Source organism: Sinocyclocheilus grahami, unplaced genomic scaffold (genome assembly GCF_001515645.1).
Source record: "Sinocyclocheilus grahami isolate Dianchi unplaced genomic scaffold, SAMN03320097.WGS_v1.1 scaffold788.1, whole genome shotgun sequence".
Lineage (NCBI taxonomy): Eukaryota > Metazoa > Chordata > Actinopteri > Cypriniformes > Cyprinidae > Sinocyclocheilus > Sinocyclocheilus grahami.
This window is the reverse complement of record NW_015505967.1, coordinates 398,867-417,056: the sequence shown is the minus strand read 5'-3', so window position 1 is coordinate 417,056 and position 18,190 is coordinate 398,867. Positions and strand designations below refer to the sequence as shown.

Genomic DNA, 18,190 nt, shown 5'->3' with positions numbered 1-18,190 from the left:
TACTTTTACAGTAGAATAACTTCCTGTTGCCTTCACAAGAAGCTGATATCTCAAGAGACACTGACGCACAATGTTAAAATGCATGGCTTTAATCTAATTAAGACCCTTTTTTACATATTCAGTAGATGGCTAGTGTACTAGGCCTCTTAATGTGTACACGAGAGTGAAAGTATTTGTTCCGGCATATCATATTCTTCTCTGTAAAAGGTCTGGATGGGAATTGTCCAGGCCTGGCTTAGACTTTCAGTCAGAGGACATTTTATGACTAAAAGTAAATAAATAACAAGTTCAGAGTTCACATCTGGTTTGTATAAGCTTAGCTTCATAAATAAATCATTACACCCAAAGGAATAATTAGACTCTACTTGGCGGTGAAAAAACCCTTCTTAGCTACATATAATTTCTGTCATTTAACATGCATATGAGAGTTCAGAACTACAGAAAATCCCTGAGTTTGTACATTATAAACAAAACCAAAAAGTTCAAAAAAGCGTTCAGGCGCTGTTTATACCTCTCAAGCCATTTCCACTGTAAGAAGCGACTGTAGTACATACTATCGAGGTAGTCTGCGAAGGGGGCCATGCTCAGGAAGTCATGGATCAGTCTACAAGAAAGAAAACATTGAGATAAAGTGTTACTAGATTGCACAGTGAAAAAATCTGACTCTCACATCCTGATTTAATTAATTGATTTGTATGAAAATGCTCAATTTCGTTTTCACTCAGAAAAATGTTGCTCTGATGCCATGTATTTGTCAGACAGTGGCAGTGTAGGAGTATCTACTAGAGCCATCTAATGGGATAATAAGAGTGTTTCCTGTCTAAAAGACTCACTTGGTGCACTCCATGAAGAGCTCTTTACATGCCTCCTGTTGCAAGCTTTCTGCACACTTAGTCACCATCTCCTCTGTTACTTCAGGGACATAGTCCTCTGACTGCAAATGGAAGAATATGAACATGAAAATATCCTTTAAAAACAAATAAATGCTTACATGCTCATGAATTATGCTATGAACAAAGCAAAAAGGAAATAAAAAAACAACTGTATTTAAATTATGATATACGACACATTACATAGTTATCTTTTAGGGATGCTCATATTGAATGTTTAACCGTTAACCGACAGTAAAAATTTTAACCGATGAATATTTTATTGAATTCTTTTTTACGTTTACTGCATGGTGAAAGAAAACAATGCTATAGAAGTTATTTGTTTACTTATGGGTGCGTGCCTAGGCTATACAGACATATTTCGCTTGTAACGCCAGGTTGCTGTAACGATCTCTGTGCTTCTTCTAGGAGAACCGCTCTCTTCCTTAGGGACAAATGGAAGAGGTCATCCGCCGCCTGACTGAGTTCTCGGCCCGCCAGCAGCAGTTTACCGAGCGATTGGCCGCACGACAGGAGTATACTGACCGGGTCGTGGAACAACTGCAGGCCAGCGTGGTGGGGCGCATGCCCCTCCAGGAATCGCCCGTCAAGGCTCACCAGTACTTCGGTCAGGTTAACCGAGCACGACAACATCGAGGCTTACCTCCATACTTTTGAGGTTATCGCGGCCCGGGAGGGGTGGGTACCGGAAGAGTGGGCTCGCATCATCGCTCCCTTTTTCCTCACCGGAGAAGCTCAGCGGGCCTATTAAAAAAACATGACGAGCTAAAAGCCGAAATTCTAGCCCGGGTGGGCCTGTCTCCCACAGGGGCAGCGCAGCAATTCTACCAATGGACCTATGATGAACGGCAGACGGTGAGAGCTCAAGCTGCGCAACTTGCTCGATTGGCTCACCTGTGGCTTCTCTCCAGTTCCCCTATCGCTGACCAAGTAGCGGAGAAAGTCTTCGTCGATCGGCTGTTACGGGCGCTGCCCCGTCCGCTGAGGCGCCCGGTCAGTATGCAGAATCCACAGGACAGCCATAATATTGTTGAAGCGGTCGAGCTGGCGGAGGCGACGAACGCCCGCGAGGCAGGGGAGAGAGCGGGCCTGGCGCCCCGCAGGGTGATGGAGCGGCGTCCGCTCGAAGGTGCACTGCGACCAGTCAGCAGATCGGCGGTCCCCGAATTCGTTGATGAGCCAATACCCACTGAACCCCCAGCACCGACGAGCCGAGCCTGGATGGCCGGGTGTTTCCTGCATCAGGACGGATCTTCCCCTGGCCCCAGCCGGATGGTAAAGCTAGAGGGGAAACCAGTGCAGGCCTTGTTGGATTCCGGCAGTTCAGTCACCCTAGTGCGACCTACCCTGGTAAAACCAAGGCTCAAACAGAAGTAAGAGCTGCCACTGACGTGTGTGCATGGAGACACCCGCTATGTGCCGGCCCGCACGGTTCGGACTTCAGCGGAGCCCAGGACCTGGGCCATCGAGGTGGGCATTGTGCGAGACCTCCCCGTACCTCTGCTCCTGGGACGGGACTGGCCGGGGTTCAAGAAGCTCCTCCTCGCCCCCAGGACACCAGGCTGTACCGCCCGGAACGGGCCACGGTGAAACCGTTGGGGGCCGCCCAGCCCGAGACCGGCCTACCTAGCAACGGACAGCGAGAGGGAGGGTGAGTGTCAGCCAGCTAACCTTCTGTCTACCTCGATGTGTTTTCACAGGTCACGACTGGGGGTTCGTTCGGCAGGGAGCAACGAGAGGATGACCGCCTGCGAAACTGTTGGGATCAAGTGCGCCGAGTCGATGAGGTAGATAGGCTTCCGGGCCAACACCCCCTCTCTCATTTTGAAATAAGAAATGGTCTGATGTACTGTGTCACCCACAGGCGGGGGGAGGAAAAATTCCTCTTGGTCGTGCCTAAAACCAAGACAGAGACAGTCATGGAGCTGGCACATGCCCATCCGATGGCGGGGCACCTCGGGCCGAAAATACCGTCCAACGCATCAGGGGCCGTTTCCACTGGCCAGGACTGGAGGCGGAAGTGAAACGCTTCTGCCGTAGCTGCCCGACCTGCCAGCAGACGTCTCCTCGTCATCCTCCCCCCAGCCCGCTCATTCCACTACCCGTCATCGATGTGCCCTTTGAGCGGATCGGGATGGATCTGGTGGGACCGCTGCCGAAGTCTGCTCGGGGACATGAGCACATCCTAGTCATCCTGGACTACGCCACCCGGTACCCGGAAGCCATTCCTCTTTGTGCGGCAAACACCAAGAACATTGCCCGAGAGCTATTCCTGCTGACCAGCCGAGTCGGGATCCCAAAGGAAATCCTGACTGACCAGGGTACCCCCTTCATGTCCCGGGTCACTAGACATCGCTTGGGAGAACCAACCAGCCCCACTTCGTAGCCTCATCGAGCACGTACAGGAAATGAGAGAAAGGATTGAGTCATGCCCCTGGTTAAAGAACACCTTGTGACAGCCCAGCGCACCCAGCAATGCCTGTACGACCGGCCTGCCCAAGCCCGGGAGTTCCAGCCAGGCGATCGTGTGGTGGTTCTGGTCCCGACAGCTGCGTGTAAGTTCCTAGCGACCTGGCAGGGACCCTACACAGTAGTGGAACGAATGGGACCGGTGACGTACCGTGTGCGGCAACCAAGCCGCCGACGAACTGAGCAAATCTACCACGTTAACTTGCTCAAGAGGTGGGTTCCCCGGCCTGAGCATCTCGCCGCGCTTGCCCACACCGTCCCTCCAGTAGTGGCCGTAGATCCGCAGCTGTCGGTGACCCAGAAGACGGAACTCGAGGCCCTGGTCAGTCAGTTTAAGGATGTGTTCAGTGAGACCCCGGGTAGAACCACAGTCATCGAGCACAAGGTCCGCACACCCCCAGGAGTCGTAGTCCGGCAGTGGCCCTACCGGATACCAGAAGCTCGCCGGCCGGCTATAGAGGAGGAGGTAATCCCATGCCGTGGGTGGATGAGCTCTTGGACCGGCTGGGCAAGGCTCGAAACATCAGCACCTTGGACCTCACCAAAGGATATTGGCAGGTGGCAGGATAATTCGACACTCCTTCGCTCACTCAGCCCGCCGGCTGTTCCTCACTCTAGCCGCCGACCTCCGCTCACTATAGGCCACCGCCGTTCACTCTAGCCCGCCGTGTGTGACGCTGTTTCGTTGTGAAAGCGAAACTACTTTGTTTGGCCTTCCAAAAATGGACACGACTAGAAATCAGTGGTTAAGTTGTATTTAACCTTAAACCACATAAACACATTTCATTACACCAAATACACCGAATACTGTTCTTTTTAGCAGCATCATATGACCCCTTTAAAACTTTTCCAACTTTTTAAACTTAAACTTTTTAAACTTCTTAAACTTTTCAAACTTTTTCAAACTTTCTGGTCTGGCTTTCTCAAGCTAACTTAAAAGTTTGTCTTGACGAACGTTTTTATCTAGTTAAGTTGGCTTGAAAAAGCCTATTGCTTTTAAACCTGTCTATTGCTATAGCAAAGCTTAACAACTCCCTAGTGAAAAAAAAACAGCTAAAACCAGCCTAAGCTGATTGACTGCTTTGGCTGGTCTCCCAAGCTAGTTTTAAAGTGGTTTTGGCCACTTTTTTTTAGCAGGCCAGGCTGGTCTGAGCTGGTTTTTAGCTGTTTTTTTTACTGAATCAACTAGTTTTAGCTGGATTAGCATAGAAACATGCTACCAACATGCTAGTAACTTGCTAATCATGCTAGAAACATGCTAACAAAATGCTAGTAACTTGCCAATAATGCTAACATAATGCTAGTAACATGCTAATACTGTTAACAAAATGCTAGCAACTTGTTAAACATGTTAGAAGCATGCTAGCATCATGCTAGTAACATGTTAACCATGCTAGAATCATGCTAGTAACATGCTAATCATGCTGGAATCATGCTAGCAACATGATATTAACCTGCTAATCATGTTAACAACATGCTAATAACTTGCTAATCATGATAACAACATGCTAGTAACTTGTTAATCATGTTAACAACATGCTATTAATTTGCTAATCATGCTAGAATCATGCTAACAAAATGCTAGTAACTTGCAAATGTTAATAACATGCTAGTAACATGCTAATAAGCTAGAAACATGCTAGTAACATGCTAGAATCATACTAGCAACATGCTATTGACTTGTTAATCATGTTAACAACATGCTAGTAACTTGCAAATCATTCTAGAAACATGCTAGCAAACTTGATAAACATGCTAGAAACATGGCTTTCACCGTGGACAAAGCGGAGTCCAGCCCGGGGTCGTCACATGTGGTTGCCACAAGCCTCCTTTGTCGAATCCACCGGCCGTGCCGTTCTCAAGCCCGCCGCCTCTGCTCACTCTAGGCCGCCGCCGCTTACTGTAGGCCGCCGTGTGTGACGCTGTTTCGTTGTGAAAGCGAAACTACTTTGTTTGGCCTTCCAAAAATGGACACGACTAGAAATCAGTGGTTAAGTTGTATTTACAACACTGTTCCAGAACACTTCAACCCAAATATTTGGATGTGTGCAGCACATTTTATGGAGGACTGTTTCCTGATCCTGGAAGAGTAGACTACAATGCCGGCTGTTCTGACTCAAAGACTGTAAGTACGTCTTTTATATTTAAAGAGTTTTTATATTTTATATATTTAAAGCGAGTTTTTTGGGAAGTGTAGAGTAGGGCTTGTTGTTTGTAATTTCTCCAATCACAAATGCAGACATGGTTTTATGTTTACGCGGCGCGATGCAATGCAACGTGTAAAAAGACAGTACAAGTCATTATAATCCATAATTATGTCCCCACTGGACGCAACGAATGCCTCGTTTATAATGGGTTTTCATGTTTTTGAATCATCGCTCCGGCCGGACAGGGCATCATCACAATATGGCAAGGGGCGTAACATTTCCATCTCATGCTTGAGGTATTCGGCCAATCACAACGCACTGGATAGCTGGCCAATCATAGCACACCTCGCTTTTTCAGACCGATGAGCTTTGTAAAAATCGACGCGTTTCAGAAAGGCAGGGCATAGAGGAGAAACAATGTACAGTATGTGGAAAATAATGTGTTTTTTTAACCTTAAACCACATAAACACATTTCATTACACCAAATACACCGAATACTGTTCTTTTTAGCAGCATCATATGACCCCTTTAAAACTTTTCCAACTTTTTAAACTTAAACTTTTTAAACTTCTTAAACTTTTCAAACTTTTTCAAACTTTCTGGTCTGGCTTTCTCAAGCTAACTTAAAAGTTTGTCTTGACGAACGTTTTTATCTAGTTAAGTTGGCTTGAAAAAGCCTATTGCTTTTAAACCTGTCTATTGCTATAGCAAAGCTTAACAACTCCCTAGTGAAAAAAAAACAGCTAAAACCAGCCTAAGCTGATTGACTGCTTTGGCTGGTCTCCCAAGCTAGTTTTAAAGTGGTTTTGGCCACTTTTTTTTAGCAGGCCAGGCTGGTCTGAGCTGGTTTTTAGCTGTTTTTTTTACTGAATCAACTAGTTTTAGCTGGATTAGCATAGAAACATGCTACCAACATGCTAGTAACTTGCTAATCATGCTAGAAACATGCTAACAAAATGCTAGTAACTTGCCAATAATGCTAACATAATGCTAGTAACATGCTAATACTGTTAACAAAATGCTAGCAACTTGTTAAACATGTTAGAAGCATGCTAGCATCATGCTAGTAACATGTTAACCATGCTAGAATCATGCTAGTAACATGCTAATCATGCTGGAATCATGCTAGCAACATGATATTAACCTGCTAATCATGTTAACAACATGCTAATAACTTGCTAATCATGATAACAACATGCTAGTAACTTGTTAATCATGTTAACAACATGCTATTAATTTGCTAATCATGCTAGAATCATGCTAACAAAATGCTAGTAACTTGCAAATGTTAATAACATGCTAGTAACATGCTAATAAGCTAGAAACATGCTAGTAACATGCTAGAATCATACTAGCAACATGCTATTGACTTGTTAATCATGTTAACAACATGCTAGTAACTTGCAAATCATTCTAGAAACATGCTAGCAAACTTGATAAACATGCTAGAAACATGTGAATCATGATAGCAACATGGTAGTAACTTGCTAATCATGCTACAATCATGCTAGTAACTTGCTAATCATGTTTACAAAATGCTAACACCATGCTAATAACATGCTAATCATGCTAACAAAATGATTGTAAAATGCTAATCATGTTAGAAACATGCTAGTAACTTGCAAATCATGTTTACAAAATGCTAACACCATGCTATTAACTTGTTAATAATGCTAACAAAATGTTAACACCATGCTAGTAACATGCTAATCATGCTATAAACATGCTAGTCACTTGTTAATAATGCTAGCAAACATACTAGTAGAATGCTAATCATGCTAGCAACATGCTAGTAACATGCTAATCAGGCTAGAAACATGCTATTCACTTGCTAGGCATGTTAGTCACTTGTTAATCATGCTAGCAAACATACTAGTAGAATGCTAATCATGCTAGCAACATGCTAGTAACATGCTAATCAGGCTAGAAACATGCTATTCACTTGCTAGGCATGTTAGTCACTTGTTAATCATGCTAACAACATGCTAATCATGCTTGCAAAATGCTATTAACCTGCTAATCATGCTAGCAAAATGCTATTTACTTGCTAATCCTAAGCACCTGCAGAGCAACAGCCTGGCACCCAACCCAAGTACCCTAGCAACCACATAGCAACACCTTAGCAACCACCCCAGGTACCCTAGCACATGCTAATCATGCTATAAACATGCTAGTCACTTGTTAATAATGCTAGCAAACATACTAGTAGAATGCTAATCATGCTAGCAACATGCTAGTAACATGCTAATCAGGCTAGAAACATGCTATTCACTTGCTAGGCATGTTAGTCACTTGTTAATCATGCTAACAACATGCTAGTAGCATGCTAATCATGCTAGAAACATGCTAATCATGCTTGCAAAATGCTATTAACCTGCTAATCATGCTAACAAAATGCTATTTACTTGCTAATCCTAAGCACCTGCAGAGCAACAGCCTGGCACCCAACCCAAGTACCCTAGCAACCACATAGCAACACCTTAGCAACCACCCCAGGTACCCTAGCAACCCACCCGTGTACCTTATCAACCACATAACTACACCCTAGCAACCACCCCTGGTACCCTAGCAACCGCCTTAGCAACCACCCCATTTACCCTAGCAACCACAAAGCAACACCCTAGCAACCACCCCAGTTAGCCTAGCAACCGTCAAAGCAACCACCTAGAATACCCTAGCATCCACTCTGAGGTCCTTAGCATCTATCTATCTATCTATCTATCTATCTATCTATCTATCTCTGACAGCCTGTATTGCCTTCAAAACATTCAAACTTTAAGCTTTTAAAACTACTTTAAACTTCAAACTATTTCAGACTGAAAACCATCAAATTTAAAACTTTTTAATCCTTTTAAACTTTTTCAAACTTTCTGGTCCGGCTTTCTCAAGCCAATTTAAAAGTTTGCCTTGACAAACCTTTTTATCTAGTTCTAATTTGATAAGTTAACGGTTAATGTTCGGTTAACGAGCAGCGGTTGTCGGTCAGGAAAATTTACTGAAATGAGCATCCCTATTATCTTTACAACAAACTCTAAAATGACCAGCTGATTTAGGTCTTTCATATGCTTCTTATCTCAGTACCTTCTGATTGAGGTACTTGTCTAAGAGCTCCTGTCCACACTCCTTCCTCTTCTCATCTGGCGTTACTTCATACTCCGCCTGAAATGATGGAGAACAATTAGCTGTAATATTTGTGATTTCTACATTCTTCATTATTTATAAACTTATGATGACTTTACATTATTATCATTCAGTAAAGGTTCAATTTCAGTTCAGCTTTGTTTTTAGTTTACAGAGTGCTCTATGTCCTATCTGTAACTGCAGGCATTGAAAAAAACCTAAAAAAAAACAGCCATATTGCACATTTAACAGTCAATCCAAAATCATGACAAAGCTGTATGGATGACTGGGTTTCAAACCATTTAGTTGATTTCAACAATTTTATAACTTCTTAATGTTCTGAAAAATACAATGATCAATCAAAAGCAACAAAAACAAATGAAATCACTAGCAAAACTACACAACAAAACTGAAATTTTCACTGCATCACAAACATTATGTTACATAACCTATATGAGGGGACATTTCTACAAAGCCTTATTTTCTGATCTGCAACACTGAAGGCTTTACCACCTGACTAAAATGCATACCAATCAATTACTTGTCTTGATCATTTTCAAACATGCAACTGACTGTGGTCTCAGTTATTTGAAAAACATACAAATATTGAAGGAGGGACCAGACTTGACTTGCATTTTGACTTGGGCCAGCAAGCAACCACTGTAGCAATCACATATCAATGTGCTGGCAACCACCCACAACACCCTAGAACTGTGGCAGAGGCATGCACCAGTCATATTTGCTTCAGAATGTGTGTACAATCTGGTTTTACATTCACATTATTTATAAAACTTCAAAAAGTAGTGGTTCAATGGCTTCTCCATTGAACATGCAACATCAAGGTCTTTAAAGGTGGAGCAAACACCAGCAAGTTTTTTCACGTGGGCGTGCGCATGTACGTGTAAGACGATATGCACATTGTGATGTTTATGTTCTAGCTTGCAGGAACAGAGTAAGCGGTAGTCTGCATTCCATATCTGAAATGGCATGTCACGTCAAAATATTTACAAATAGAAGATTTGCCTTAAAATGCAGGATTTTGAACGACAGAACTGACCTCAAATTAGTTCGAGATTATTTTTTGTTTGAATGTGATTTTATCACCAAGGCCACCGTGTCAAGCTTTTAAGTTATGGGTGTGGACAAGAAATTCAGACATTTCTTATAAGTTGGACTTGCTAGTGGGCATTCACTTGAGGTGCTGGGTTACACAACTTCTGAAAAGGGTGAAGGCAGAGAAAAAAATAGAAGCAGGCAATACTTTTATAAACTGTATTAGAGGCCAAATGAATGTCAGAAGAAATCTATGATTGCTTTGATTCAAAAGACATTTGCTCTGTTAAAAATCTTTATGAGTGACTACTGTCTACATAGGCAGCAGCCTTCTAAGGCAGCAGACTAACAGAAAAGGAAGCTCATGATTGTTGGAACTGAACTCTGTTACAGGGCTCAATAATAATAAAGGCCAGTTTGAGAGTCCACTTAACCGAAAGTTCACTTTTTTTTATTAGGTCAGTGCTATTGCTTACATCCTGCATTTTACAGCTTGTTGACTATGTACATGCATTTTATGCCTTGAAAGCTTTAACATTGAGTTTTCTGTGATATTTAATTTAATTTAATGGACTACCATTTTAAGAACCACTGATTTAGAGTGACATAATGCCGATATACATGTAAGACAATTTAGGTAATTTGCAGCGACTGAGATTTAAACAAAATTGCTGAAATGAAATAGCTTATTTTACACATTATTACATTTTCACTTTCTTCATTGGGTCAGCACTATACCTTATAATTTTGACTATGTGTGCATTTTTTGTGCCTTACAAACTGAAACATTTGGTTTTCTGTGATATTTGGTTATGAATTCTGCTGGTCAACTTTTAAATTTTACTAGCTTCACCTATTCACACCAAGAATGATAAGTATTAGGGGTGTAACGATACACGTATTCGTATTGAACCGTTCGGTACGAGGCTTTCGGTTCGGTACGCATTACAAACCGAATGATTCGTTGTACTAATCCTTTTACATTAATTGTAAAATTACAATTAATTTGCCCGGCAATATTACCGCATAACTACAGGATAACAAAAGATTTTTGAAAGAAGGCTATTTACTCCTCAATTACCATGTTGTAAAAAAAGGTAATTTAAAACCGGTATATTAAACAATGAATAGGCCTATAATCAAAATATTAACACTGCAGTCATTAATAAAAATCTATGAAATAAAAAGCTTTAGCCTATTTCAAGTACTGACTTTCAAAAACAACCTGTTTAACACGAAATATGTTTCTTCAAATTTTTTTTTCACCATGTACAAGAGAAATATTAAGGGACTAAATGAAAACAGTTAGCTATATACCGTTATAAGCATATGTTGAAGTACCGTATTGGCCCGAATGTAAGACGACCCTGATTATAAGACGATCCCCCCTTTTTCTAGATGTACCTTTTGGAAAAAGGCTTTTTAAAAAACAAATCTTGTTTTTTCTCAGTAAAACACATTTTGTCTTCAAATATATTCATATTGCATATTTTTCCTATTTTAATTTTTGTTTTGAAAGTATGGTAAAAACTGGTAAAATGTACCAACAATCACATTTAAAAAAATATACACTTTTTGATATACCATTAAAAAAAGTAAACAGGTAGCCCATCTGAATTAGGACATTTAGGCTATCCATCTAATAGTAGCCTACCAAAATCTTATTAACAGTAGAAGTTAAATCTTACTGTAGTCTTCAAATCTGGGTACTGTCTTACGTTTTAAAATCACAAAGGGAGTTTGGTCCCATCAGGCTAATGTGACAGTCACGACTCATGCAGCTGTAAGGTTTTCTGCTTCTTTTGTTTTTACTCGCGATCTTTACAACACGCATTACAATTACGTATTTCATGGCACACTCGTTTTATGCGTATTTGGCGCCACTTATTGTTGTGGGTGTATTATTGACATGTCACAGTCTAGACTCTGAATATAAGACGACCGCGTTTTTTCAGATGTATTTCCAAGAAAAAAATATCGTCTTATATTCGGGACAATACGGTAGATTAGTCTCTCGTCGTCTCTTAGAGAACATGCGGCGTCAGATGCCGAAAGCTCCATCATTAGGCTACGTTCACACTTGGCGTCTTTTTTGACAAGAAAAAGTTGACAAGGGTGTTTTTTAGTGAAAACAAAAAGCAGGCATTCTATTCTGTTACAAATAGCAGCCGAGGGCGTCTTTTGTTGCTATAGCAACAGCTGCAACAGTAGCCTAGCGCTGTGTGGTGCAAAAATGTAGAGAAAGAAGAAATTGGCTCTTGCGTTGGCTTTTGAAGTTAATGGGGAAGAGAATGTCGGTTTACAATGACGTTTGTGGATGCACGACATTATACGGGGAAGGAACCAGTATAGTGCTTACAACAATTTAGTCCAGGAGCTCCGGTTGGATGATGCACGGTATGCGGCATATTTTAGACTAAACATTATTGTTATACTAAATATTTTGTGCTCCTATCATGTAACTCCTTGTGCTCCAAAATTAGTACGATCGGTTTATCTACCGGCACCTTCTCCATTTTTTCTTGTTCTTGTTGTTATGGAAAGGACAGGTCTCGCGACTCGCTTGTCATGATGCACGGTTTGCGGCATATTTTAGACTAAACATTAAAACATTTATTATACTAAATATTTTGTGCTCATATCATATAACTCCTTGTGCTCCGAAACTAGTACGATCAGTTTATCTACCGGCACCTTCTCCATTTTTTCTTGTTCTTGTTGTTATGGAAAGGACAGGTCTCGCGACTCGCTTGTCATTGGTCAGCTGTCAAAAAGGCGCTTGACGTAGGGCGTTTTTTTCAGAAAAGTTAAACTTTTTTCAACTTGAAAAGATGTTCTGAGCTGCAGAAAAAGACGCCGGCGGTGGCGTTTAAAAAAGCGCTCAGGACATTTTTGAAAACCCGGTTTACTCCATAGGATTATAATCAAAAAAGCAACGCCAAGTGTGAACATAGCCTTACTCGTTACTCGTACTACGTCATTTCGTTTTTACTTTCACTTTCTGCATAGTGAATTGACTGAGATTAAGACGTTCACCGGCATAACTCTTGCGCAAAGTTTGCACGTTGCTTATGTGATGTCCATTGGCTCACCTTCATGGTTTAAAACAGAAATATTTCCAACATTGTGAAGTAAGCAATTACCCCCCCATCGAAAAAACGTACCGAACCGTGACACCAGTGTCGTATCGAACTAAACCGTGAATTTTGTTAACCGTTACACCCCTAATAAGCATATAAATATTTGTAACAATATCTTTGTTAGCATCCACACTTACAGACGATAACGTTCTGTTTATTACAAAAAGCTTGCTTCAGTTATGGCATCTGTTGCTTAAAATGAACAAGTTATTTCATGTCAGGTGGATTCTGAGTGACAGTTAATGTTTTTATCATTCATCAGCTGGAAAAAATAAATGTTCTAAAAGTGATTCCAACAATGTTGTTCCTCTCGTGTCTTTATCATTATATCTGTAGTGTGGTGGACTTCCCTATTCTCATAGAATAAAAATTATTATTAAAGTTGTAGTTATCGCCCTTGGTGTGAACAGCATTTAAAGGCTTCCAAAGCCAGAGCTGTTCCATTCAATTAATAACTTTTTAAATCCAAGTTTTAAAATCCTTCATAAGTCTAAATAAGCCTACCTAAACACCACAATGGCCTCACAGTATGTTATGGGTAGCAAAGTGTTAAGGTAATTCCTATAGAAATATTTGCTCTAGAACTACCCTCAACTTGCTAGTTTCCCTGTATCCAAGGCGGGTTGTTCGTAAAGAGAAGAAACAAACATGTTTTGCCTTTAAAGTGAAGAACAATTAGTGGTCTGCTTCTCACCACAGCATCCAAAAATTTGACACAGCGCCTCAACTCCGGCCTGGTGTCGCAGAACTGCCGGAATAGCAAGCATCCAATTGGCTGCCTCTCACAAAGGCTGTTGTAGTCTTTCTCTGTGGAAATACAGCAACATGAAACAGAGTGACTAAGGGCTTTGGAAAGTTGGAGTTAAGCACACACACACACACACACACACACAAATGAGTAAATATCATTTGAGACATTCGATGAATACAATAAAAATCAATAGCACTTTCCTTTCTTCTTCTCGCTTTGGAAAGGAAACTGAAGAGACAACCATTAGTTGACCACAACGAAATGGACAATACCATCGACAACATCCAAAAAATATTAAAGGCACACCCCAGGATTGGTAAAGCTTTTCCTTTTAAGTCAAATTCAAAGAAAATGCACAGTAATTGCGTACAGATTAGTGGGCAACCCGAGTTTTGCAATGGCAGATACTGATATCTAGAACAGCAGATTTGCTTGAGATTCACTGAACATGACGTCGTGACCCAACCAAAACTGTTAAGCATAAAGTAAACAAAAATGTCCATAAATATTAAACACTGAAATGTATTCATAAAGTACACAGGCTCAGCAATATGCAGAAATGATTGAGAACTGAGAAACAATTGAGCAGTAAGCATTGAGAATATGCTCAGTGTGCCAAATTTTTATTATTTGCATAAATATTTATTTAATTTTAATTTAAATAAATAATCATTTTACTTTCCTTTAATTAGAAATTTAATAGAAAATGTCATTTAATTTACAAAATTAAATACAATTAAATAGCAATAATAATAAATATATAACATTTAAATTGACCACCACTTAAAGGTGCAGTAGGAGATCTTGGAAAATGCTAACTTTAGCCTGATAGCACTGAAAGCGAACGTCCCACCCTCTCTGCAATTGCCGTCCAAAGCCACGCCCCCTGAACGTATATACGCTCACAGACCAGAATAACAGAGGCAACATTACTACAATAGGCTACATCAGCCGTTCTCAATTCCAGCCCATGTTCCGAAGTGAAGTAAACTTCAACGGATTTCCCCTGCTCAGGGAGTAGGGAGCAATGAACACTGTGTAGGGATCATATCGATCGGAATACAGTTCATGCACGCAGCTCACTTCTAACGAGCTGGTTATCTGAATCGGGTGTGTTAAATAAGCGAGGACTGGAATTGGGAACTGCTGGGCTACATCATGTGTCATTCACCGGTGAGAAAACTTTAAAAGTACTACAATACCAGGAAGGAAGATCAGGTTGTTGACGTTTGTCTGCCATTCTAGCTCTGTGTGCACAGCGTGCGTGAACGCGCTGATGATGTATCATGTCTGCGCGAACCGGGTGCGCAGAGGTATGCTAATACATACGTTGACAGGCAGGTAGGAAAGCCATTTAAAACGCTCGGACCGAGCGTTTTGATTGGACATTTTTTGGTCCTATGCCTTCCACAGAATATATAAATACAGATAAATAAATTTAGACCACTTAAGTTAATGATTGCTATCGGGATGTGAAGAGACTTTCAACCAGCATAACAAAAAATGTTTCTGAAGACAATCACCTATTGCACCTTTAAGAACCACTGCTCTAGTAATGTAAGTTCAGAGTGACTGAGATTAAAAGAAATTGCTGAAATAAAATATTCATATTTTACAGGATCAGTTGAACTTTTTTCAAATTTCGTAAAATCCAAAGTACTCAATAAAAAAACTAAATAATACAGAAATTCAGCCAAACAGACACGATTGAATAAGACCAGTGAATAAACTCAAAATGGCCAAATGTTGGCAGAATAATTGTCCTGATTGATATAGAGCTCTGTAAATTTGAGCAAGTATAGCCTAACGTGCAATTAATTCAGCCTTGCAGTAACGCTGCCGGTGAGCCACACACCTGATAGACTGGTTGAAATGATTGTGATTATGAAGAGAGAATGCATTGAAGTGAACAGAGTGGGAAGGCAGTGGCCAGTGGCTGAGATCTGCATTTGCTGCTCAGGTATATGCAAAGAGACAGTAGGATTTACACAGAGGCAATTGGGAGTGTGTGGACCTGCAGCGATATAGAGGCAGTGTGTAGGAGGCTGGTATTGATAGCAATGCCGCATAAATACATGGAGAGCTTACAGCTACTTCATAATGCTGCTGGCAAAAAGCGCAAAGCTGCACTGCAGATAACAATCAGCTTTAATGCTGTTGATATATGCTTGTTTTAATTAGAGAAGATGAGATCTCTTCAGAGAAATATTTGTTCTCAGCATTACTGTTTAAAATGAGTGGTGGCCACCATCATACATTGTGTTTTTGATACTGATGCCCAGAACGAGATGCTGGCGTCTCCAAGAATCTTAATTAACGTTAGCTTAGCAAATAGATTCTCATTAACTAATCTTCATGTTGTTCCAAACTCGTTTTTTTTCAACTTCTCAAACTTCAGTCTTTATGCAGCGCTTTTCCAAACTATAAGCAAGTGTACTGGAGCTGTCAGATGACAAAAAGCACCACAAAACAAGTTGTTTGCAAAGCTTATGTGGCCATATTTAACTTACATTTTGGACATTAATCACTGAAAATATTGCACTGTAGCATTATCTGCCATATTTGAATGTAAGCAAATACAAATGTGATTGTAGAGCTACATGAGAGTTTACTGTATTATAGAACACGGGCTGCATTTTCTAAATGATATCAGGGTGAGTAAATGATGACAATTTTCAGTTTTTTAAATAAATATTGTATTATTTTTATGTTATTATTTTCCCTCTCTCTTTTGTGTGTGTATATATACATCATACATCTTTTTTTTTAACCCTAACAAAGTTACAAATTGAAAAGTGTGTTTGGGCTATATTTCTTTAAAATAAATGTGATTTTTTAAAAATATATTTCATTACACTGTGGCATTTTTAATTGTGACTTTTCATTTTTAAGTGTCCAAATATTTTTTTGGGGCCACTGTATTTGATTGTGTCATACAGTTTGAGGTCATAAAGGGCATTTTGTCACACAATGAACATGTAGTGCATGATTTTGTTCAGTGGTTTACATCAACGGTTTCCTGATTGAAGCTTTTCTGATGAGTTTCAAACTGCTTCCGTTGTAGCCAGAAAACAGAGTGATTATATGGTATTAATAATTGATCATGAAATGAGGCCGCTTTATCTTCCTCTCTTCCCCCCTCCTGGGTTGGTCTTTAACTATATAACACCACTTAAAATCCTTAAAAACAAATCAGGTTTGACCCCCACACACATTTTATGTAAATGATTAAATGAGCAACAACATGGTTTCATTCATATGGTCACAAGGCCTCCTTTGAGCGTACAAAGTCATCGGAAGAGATGGAGAAATTGGCCTTTGGTAGAGGGTCTCGCCATCTCACATTATTACTTCTCAGAGGGGTTTAATGACCTGTTATTAAATGGACAAATGAGTTAAGAGATAGGAGTTAAGAGTTAAGAGAGAAGCTCCTCATTAAAGTCAACATGGAATCGAAATTTTAATTTAATGTATTATTACAACATTCATCACTGCATATTATTCGAAAATTGCCTTTGTAATCTTTTGTCAAAATGCTATGCCTAAAATGACTTCTCCAATCCAATAAATTGCAGATTAAATCAAGTGCAACTCTACATTTTTGCTCAATGCATGTAAATGTGTCATGTGACAAATATGCAGCAGTTGCATACTGCTGTGCTAAATAATGTAAACTGAAGAAATTTTGTGAATTTAGTAAACATTATTCTTTTTACTGCTTTTACGGTTTATCTCTAACAGATTAGAGATTGAGTAAATCATGCCAGAATTGTTGATTATTAACATATAACCACATCCACACTTATTCTATATGCAACTTGACAGGGCCGTTCACATTTAAAAAAGGTTAGCCAATGAAAACAGAGGTCATCTGCAAACAGAATCTTAAAAGTACTATAACAAAAACAGCCTGTTTCATTCTACAGGCCAGAGAGAGGGCAAAAACTATTATGTAAATGTAATTGAGCAAGGCACCGAACCCCCAACTGCTCCCCGGGCGCCGCAGCATAAATGGCTGCCCACTGCTCTGGGTGTGTGTTCACGGTTTGTGTGTGTTCACTGCTGTGTGTGTGCACTTTGGATGGGTAAATGCAGAGCACTAATTCCGAAGCCACACGTCACTTCACTTCACTTCACAGAAGTTTAGTATTTGCATGTGTTAAAAGCCTTACCAATTTAAATATTAAAGCAATTTTAGACCATTCAAGCGCAAGAAAATGCAAAGGAGAATGCCTCTGTTACGTATGGTAACCCTCGTTCCCTGAAGGAGGGAACGGAGATGTCACGTCGGATGACCGACGAAATTGGGATCTCGCTTAGAGAGACCAATATACTTAGAGTGTAAACTAAATGAGCCCATGCACATTGGCATGCGATTATTGCATCCAACTGCTGCTGATCACAGCGTGAGTATAAGTAGGCAGCAGATGCAGTGCATATTCAGGTTTTCGCTGAGGAGCCGAGCCAGTGCCCGGCCGCTCAGCGGTGGTACAGGAGCTGTGGAGACGGGACATGACGTCTCCGTTCCCTCCTTCAGGGAACGAGGGTTACCATACGTAACCGAGACGTTCCCTTTCAGTCGGTCACTCTCGACGTCACGTCGGATGACCGACGAAATT

At 40.7% G+C, this 18,190-nt stretch overlaps 1 protein-coding gene across 1 annotated transcript in view; it reads right to left on the bottom strand.

Moving 5' to 3' along the window:
- grk6 (G protein-coupled receptor kinase 6) overlaps positions 1–18,190 on the bottom strand; it is a 63,812-nt gene that overhangs the window by 9,772 nt on the left and 35,850 nt on the right. Inside the window, exons 3-6 of the mRNA XM_016246186.1 lie at positions 13,515–13,627; positions 8,589–8,666; positions 834–934; positions 512–604 (exon numbers count right to left, since the gene is read on the bottom strand). Coding sequence (XP_016101672.1) covers positions 512–604; positions 834–934; positions 8,589–8,666; positions 13,515–13,627 — 385 coding nt within the window. The remainder of the gene's footprint in view (positions 1–511; positions 605–833; positions 935–8,588; positions 8,667–13,514; positions 13,628–18,190) is intronic.